The sequence below is a fragment of the Pipistrellus hanaki genome (genome assembly GCF_964339955.1).
Source record: "Pipistrellus hanaki genome assembly, chromosome: 18".
Lineage (NCBI taxonomy): Eukaryota > Metazoa > Chordata > Mammalia > Chiroptera > Vespertilionidae > Pipistrellus > Pipistrellus hanaki.
In genome coordinates, this window is record NC_140520.1 from 34,203,505 (window position 1) to 34,210,614 (window position 7,110).

The following is a 7,110-nucleotide window of genomic DNA, read 5'->3' on the forward strand; positions in this document are numbered from 1 at the left end:
GTTCTGCTAAATTTTCTTCCATATCATTTTGCAACATAACTTCTTCCCCTCTGGCTTTCTCCACTGATATCTGCTCCTTCCAATCCCTGTCTCCTGCCCTCTATTTCTTTCTCTACAAGCCAAGTCCTGCTTCAGCACACTTTTCAATACCACAATTTGGGAGAGAGGAAAGTATTAAGTATTATAGAATTATCGAAGGGATTTCTTTTTTTCATAAAGAAATGCATCTTTATTATTTTCAAGTACATATGTAGTGCCTCAAACTAATGTCTTATAAAAGGTCACCAAGTAAAGGTCTTGCAGATGTTTCTTTAACAAATATATGAGAATTAATGATAATTAGCCCATACACTCACAACTTCTAAATGGCAATTCCTAGAGTGCTTGAGAAGGATTGTTTTAGGTCGTCTAAATATGCCACCCTTAGCGATATTGTTTATGCTCTTCACTTACTAAACAATTGCCTTGTGTATTAATTGTACAAAGAGAAACTTTTGTCCACAGTCAATAAATCTCAAATAAATCAGGCCCAAATGTGTGTGGTTTCCCACTTAGCTATCCAAGCCCAAGGCAATGACACTTATTTCAAGGCACTTCCGGTGAAGTAGAACTCCGCTGAAATGACGTAAGAGACCTCGGGAGGTGGCTTATGGGCTTGGCCTAGAGTCTGCTTTTGATGCTTCCGTCCTCTCTGCCTCAGGCCTTCCGTTTTCCTTAGGTGCCTGTCACTTGCTGTGTCCATCTAGGTGTCTCTGCAGGACATGCCCAGTGCTTTCTAAGCCGGCCTTACAGAATGGGCAGAGCTACCTGCAGAAACGCTAGGAGGAGAGGGGGGAAGGGAAGGAACAGAATATCCGTAGGAACAGGAAACCAACTGTGGGCACAAGGGGAACGTGGCACAAGGAACATCAGATGAAGGGCATTTGCCGGGGAGGAACAGCCCCGCTGACCGCGAGGCCAGAGGCAGGTCCCTCGTGCGTTCCCTCTGGCCCAGAGGGCTGACCGTGTTGGTGACCTGAGCTGATTCTGCATGTCCCTTGAAGGCAGGAAGGCTCTGGGAACCCCTCCACCCCAGCTCCAGCTGCTGGCCAGGGAGTTCATGGCTTGGCAGTGCCTAGCAATAAGGCAGGTTCTTCAGCATGGGTGGGAGGGGCAGGGAATGAATGGGCAGCCACCCCACTCAGAACAGCGTGGAACTTCCGAGGCATTCAAAGGCAGGTGTCACCAGGTGCGTGTGATTGAGAGCTGGAGCATCAGTGATGTGATGCCTGGGCCTCATGGACCGAACAGACCACCAAGCAAGGTCAGTGGGCCTCTGGGTATGGGATCTCAGAGAAACTCCCGATTGCCTTCGGGTCCTGCCTCTGCTGCTACTCTGATGATACTGAACTTGTTCTGCGGGCAGGGCTCTAAAAGGTTGGACACAGAGCTGGATCCCAGGCATTTACCTGGAGATGCCAGATGTCAAGTGCACTGATCTCTTCCCTTTCCCCTCACCGTTTCCCCCCGCCGCCGCCCCCCCCCCCCCACACACACACCCTGACCTCGCACTGTCTGCGGCTGCCCCGTCTCCGCCAGAGGTTCCTAACTAGCCAGAACTGGGAGCCAGGCTGGCTTCCCAACCAGCTTCCCTTTCTGGCCTCGACAGGGGGGACCATTTGTGATTTCTGGGTCAGACGAGGAAGCAGGGGACAGAGTTGGGCAGGAAGCAAAAGAGGGGTGAAGGGGGACATGGGATACGGCTGGTGACCTGAGACCATTTCCTTCCTCCTGGTTAGACGTGTTCCTGCCTTTGGAAGTTGGTCTGTTCTAGGGAGAGGTGGGGGTGGAGGGATAGGGAATGGGGAGGCTGGAGCAACCTTCAGTTTCTCATAAAAACAGACAACACGGTGGAGGGGGATGGACAAGGGTCTGGGGAGAGTGTCTAACCTGACTGTTCAGAGTTAGGTCTCTGGGGCAATCACCCCAAGCTTTTTTACCCACCCACCCCCACCCCCATTTAGCCTATTAAACTGCCTCATTCTTTCTCCCCAACTCTTCCCCTAAGACCACCTCTCCCCGTCACCATCCCTGCAACTCCTCCAGGGCACCCCATCTTTTCCATCCTGGTTCTTCTTTCCAGCATGCTCAGTAGTACGTCTCCTTCTCCACCCAGCCTGTTGGAGAGATTTGGGAGTGGGGGTTGCAAGGTGAGCATACAAAGAGGAGAGGGGCCAGGTGGCTAGCAGCCTGGGGCAGGGGCTGAGGTAAGTGACTGTGGAAAGGTGAAAAGGGAGGGGAGAAAACCCAGGGAGCTGGGGCCTTCAATGCTTGCACTTGGCCCAGTAGAGGGAGGGCAAAGAGTAGCTGGGGATAAAAATGCAAATTTACTGCAGTGGCTGTTCAAGTAACACAGGAGTTTCCAGAGGGGCAGCTGCCCAGTGTCACTGAGCAGAGATGGGGACATAGGGTGGGTAGCTCTTGTAATTTTTTTTTTTAGAAGTTCGAAATTTTTATTTTATGTGAGGGCTCCCCAGTTTTAAATATTGGGCAGTTAAAAAAGCAGACGCCTGTGCAAGACAGGGCCGGCCAGACCCAGCATCATCCATGGACTGTATTTGGCTTTAGGCCATCCGTTTCACCCTCCAGTGAGGGACCAACATGCTTGTTGGGGGAAAACACACGTGGCTGAGGCCTGGGAGTCAGGAGGCCTTGGTTCTGGTGTCAGCTGTGCTTCATGACCCTGAACACGTAACTCCTCTCCCTGTGTCTGTGACATGTGGAGGGGTCAGGGCCTTTCTAATTCTGACGTTCTGTGACTCTGGGTGGAAGGTGCGAGGCCTTGGAGACCCACTGCGTGTTAGGGGGGGACCAGATTCTGAGGGAAAGAGGGTGCGGAGAACAGAGTCAACCATCAGGGCTCCGGGACTTGGGACCCCAGCATCTGTGGGCTCTGTGGCTGGAATGGCATTTGGGTGGGGACGCCTGGGGGGACAGCCGGGGTGGCATCTCCTGGGGGGGCAGGTGAGGTGCAGAGGTGCTTACCACCGGGGTATCGCCTCAGGATGAGCTTCCGGACCTCATCGTAGATGAAGATGAGGAGGCTGTAGGGGACGGCGCAGAACCACCAGGTGACCCTGCGAGCGGCAGAGTTCAGGGTTAGGAACCTCGGAGGCTGGTACAGCAAGGAGGGCTGGAATGGGCTGGAACGTGGATCCTAGGAGGTGCCCTTTAAGTGTTTACTTGTTTGTTTGTTTGTTTGTTTGTTTGTGGGAGAGAAGGGGGAGAGGGAGAGAGAGATTTGTGGTTCCACTTATTTATGCATTCACTGGTTGGCTCTTGTATGTGTCCTGACCTGGGATCGAACCTGCAACCTTGGCGCATAGGGCCAGCTGAATACCCAGCCAGGCTAGAAGCTGCCTTTTTAAAGAAATACTCAGTTGAGCCAAAACCGGTTTGGCTCAGTGGATAGAGTGTCAGCCTGCGGACTGAAGAGTCAAAGGTTTGATTCCGGTCAAGGGCATATATCTTGGTTGCCTGCCCTTGACAGAAGGCAGCTGGTCAATGTTTCTCTCTAATCAATTTTTCTAGTTTTTTATTCCTCTCCCTTCCTCTCTGTAAAAATAAAATAAAATATATATAAATTAAAAAAAAAAAAAAAAAAGAAATACTCACTTGAGCGGGTACATCCGGAGGGCCACACCCATGCCTGGGCAGTAGGATAGAAAGGCAGCCAGTGCTGTCTCTTCCAGGAGCCCAAAAATCAAAATCTTGTTCCTGGAAAGGCAAAGAGGGGTTAGGTAGCATCTGGAGGGAGGGCAGGGAGGGAGAGACCAGGGCCCCCTGGTGGTGGAGGGGAGAGAGGCAAGAGGAAATGGGGGGAAAGGTCATCAGTGCCTCTTCCTGTGCCCTCTGCAGGCACCCCAGGCGGTGTGTAACCCCAGAATGATCTTTCGTTGTTATGCTTAGTGATGTTACCCCTCATTGTTGTGTCTCGCGCATGTTTTCGTTTATTAGATAAATCGTTTTTATGTGTCGGGTGAGGTGTTCTGTCCTGAGACGCCGCGGGCAACACGAGCTTCCCCCTGGAAGCATTCTTGCCCCCGGGGAGCGGTCTGTGAACGTGCCATCTCCCCAGCAAGATGCCAGGCAAGCTGCTTCCGCCCAGGGCCCCCCAATGTCTCCTGCACCCACAGGGTGCCTGCAGCCCCTGGGAGCTGTGGGTTGTAGATATTCAACCAAGAAGGGAACATTCTCAGGGGGGAGGCCCGCTGGAGAGATGGTGCTTAAGGCAGTTTACTGTGTCCGAGCTGCAAAGCAACGTGGGAAGAGGCCTGAGGGCAGTTGCTGGAGCCAGTCAGGTGGCATCTAGTCTATGGCTGCCGCTCACCGGCTCTTGGTGGTAAGCGACGCTTCCTGACTTCTCTGAGCCTCGTGCTCCTTCCGTGTAAGATGGAGATGCTGCCTTTTATCTTAGGGCTGCTGGCAAAGGCATGGAAAGCTCTCGAACACGGACGGTGCTCAGTCCTCTGATTGCCCTGCCTGCCCTCACTGTGTGCACGTCCTCTCTTTCTGGCTTAAGCCAGTGGTTCCCTCACTAAGGACCCCTTATTTCCTTATTTTTCTTCCAGAAAGGCCACATTTTAAAAATTGATTGTTGTCTCGCAAGCTGCATTTGTTAATAATTAGTGATTGTATTTTCCCTGTTTAAAATTCATTAGACGTCCCAGCTTCCACCACACAGAACCACGCTAATGCAACCGCTATATTCATGCCTAGGCCTCTGCCAAGCCTGGGCCTTCTCACAGGCAGTGCTGGATTTCCATGGAGCTTTGGGACAATGGAAATCGGACCTCTGAGGGCCCGGGGGAGGGGGCAGGAGGGGCCGAGGGCTGAGGCTGCCTGTGCCAGGGGGCCTGTCGGTATAGCATGCCCAGCACCCAGCCTGGCTTTTGTCTCATTTCCATTTTCCCCTCGGTTGGTCTGGGTTTAGCCAGTGGCCTTCACCTTCCCCGTCCCCCACACACTCACTGCTCGGTAAGTCCCAGCCCAGAGCTGCCGTGTCATGGACTCCCTGCTCCTGTCTCCTCACCGCACGGTCGCCCCCCTTCACGGCACCTTTACTCATTACAGGAAGCTCATGCTTCTCTCCCCAGGATCTGAAATGCCACTGGCTTCGCCAGAGTTCTGGCGGCGTCCTTATTTCTGCCCTCTTACCCAGAAGCTGTGACAAAGCTCACTTGGGGGACTGCGCTCATCTTTTCCAAAGAAAACAGAACAGAGCGATGCCTCAGCACTTACCGCCCTCCGGCTGCAGTCAGAGAGCCAGGCCGGGCAGGTGAGCTGCCCAGGTAGTGGCCAAAGGCCCGTTTTCAGAGCTGCCCTGCATGGACCCTCACTGCGGGATGGCCAGGCCTGTCATGCCGTGTACATGGTGGGAGGTCTCACCCACAAACTGGAAACAACATTCCCTCATAGAACCACTGAGTTAGACAATGGCTTTGACCACTCACCTCAGTGACTGGCACATGGGGACTCACACCATATGAAGACATTGAACCTGTCCCCGAGCAGCTCAGAAACCCCCCAAGGACAACACCATTACCACAGGGCCAGTGCTATGAAGTAGAGCTACTGTGAGGGTAGGGGGCACGGGAGACCCTGTATTAAAGCTGGGCAAAGGATGGTATGGGTGTCACTGGAGTACAGGATGGAGGAAGGAAGGAAGGAAGGAAGGAAGGAAGGAAGGAAGGAAGGAAGGAAGGAAATAAGAGAAGGAAGGAAAGATGGTAGCAAGGGAGAAAGAAAAGATGAGAAAAGATGAAAATAAAAAAGATGGAAGGAGCCCTTAGCAAAGTCCATTTTAGGAACAAAATAAAACTCATCAGAAATAGTCACTGATAGATCCTTCCTTCCTCCAACTGATGGACAGAGAATGACATAAACTCCACCTGCAGTCCGGACATTCCTGAGCACCTAACCTTATATGGACTGTGCACTGAACCACCAATCAACACCTGCCACATACCCTAAGCCCCCGATTCCTGAGTCCCTAGGTCCCTAATCATGTGCCTTACACGAAACCACCAATCAGCATGTGCTGAGTGTCCTGAGCCCCGTCCCTTCTCTTTCCTCCCCTTAAAGCTGCCTGCACCCCCACCCTCGCCCTCTTTCCCCTCTGGAGGCAGCTGGCAGCGGTCCTCTCCTCCAATAAAGTCCATGTCCTGGTCCTGGTCTCCGGGCCCTCTGTCTCATCTTTCAGTCATATCGCTCCTCTCGTCTCCTCGGTTAAAAACGTGACCGTGGCTATGCAGCTGGGTGACTCAAGCCTTTGTCCCCAGCTGAGAGGGACCTCACGGAGGTGGTACCTTTGGGCCAGGGGTGGGGGAGAGGGACGCCGGGGGCGGGGGGGGGGTGCAGGGGGCGCTCACTTCATGCCCTGCTGGAAGACGGAGTTCCTGCGGGTCTTGCAGATGATGAGGTCAGCCCACTGCACCACCACGATGCTGGCAAAGAAGGCCGTGTGGCAGGTGAACTCCACCACCTTCCGCTGCTCGTAGGTCTGGGAGGGGCGGGCAGGGAGACGCAGCGTGAGGACCGGCAGGACCGGGTGCAGCATCCTTCGGGGCCAGTTAGACCCTGGGCACCCAGTCCCAACCGAGCCCCCCGCCCCCCATCAGCCACATCGGCCACCTCTGCCAGCTTTAGACCCTCCTCTCGTGCACACGCGTCCGCACGCACACGGCCCCGCTCACCCACTCCTGCCCATAGCTGTCCTCCAGGTCGTTTGTGGACCGGTCGTCCCAGTCCAGGCGGATCCCCAGCAGCCGGGTCGGCAGGAAGCCGTTCTCAGCCAGGATCACGAAGTAGGTGAAGAAGCCGCCCAGGGCCTGGATCATCCCTGTGGGTCACGGGCAGGGCCAGGGTCAGGGCAGGGAGCCAGAGGGGGCCAGCAGGTGTCTGTCCCTGACCCTGGGGGAAGCGCAGCCCCCCCCCTCCTGGGCTCCGAAAGCCGGGGCGGGCATTCTCGGGGGTCCCTCCTGATCCCCAGGCCCCAGCGCACCGATCTGCCCGTAGGCCATGCTGATGAGCCTCTCGTTCACCAGCTTGTCCGTCTGCGGGTTCCGCGGC

At 54.5% G+C, this 7,110-nt stretch overlaps 1 protein-coding gene across 1 annotated transcript in view; it reads right to left on the reverse strand.

Annotated features, from left to right (window-relative positions):
• Positions 1-201: 201 nt before the first annotated feature.
• LOC311612689 (sodium/potassium-transporting ATPase subunit alpha-2) overlaps positions 202-7,110 on the reverse strand; it is a 26,687-nt gene continuing 19,778 nt past the window's right edge. Inside the window, exons 18-23 of the mRNA XM_084865850.1 lie at positions 7,043-7,110; positions 6,735-6,880; positions 6,411-6,541; positions 3,655-3,756; positions 3,025-3,116; positions 202-2,156 (exon numbers count right to left, since the gene is read on the reverse strand). The exon at positions 7,043-7,110 is cut by the window's right edge and continues 56 nt beyond it. Of these exons, the coding sequence (XP_084721976.1) occupies positions 2,128-2,156; positions 3,025-3,116; positions 3,655-3,756; positions 6,411-6,541; positions 6,735-6,880; positions 7,043-7,110 (568 nt within the window). The 3' untranslated portion in view covers positions 202-2,127. The remainder of the gene's footprint in view (positions 2,157-3,024; positions 3,117-3,654; positions 3,757-6,410; positions 6,542-6,734; positions 6,881-7,042) is intronic.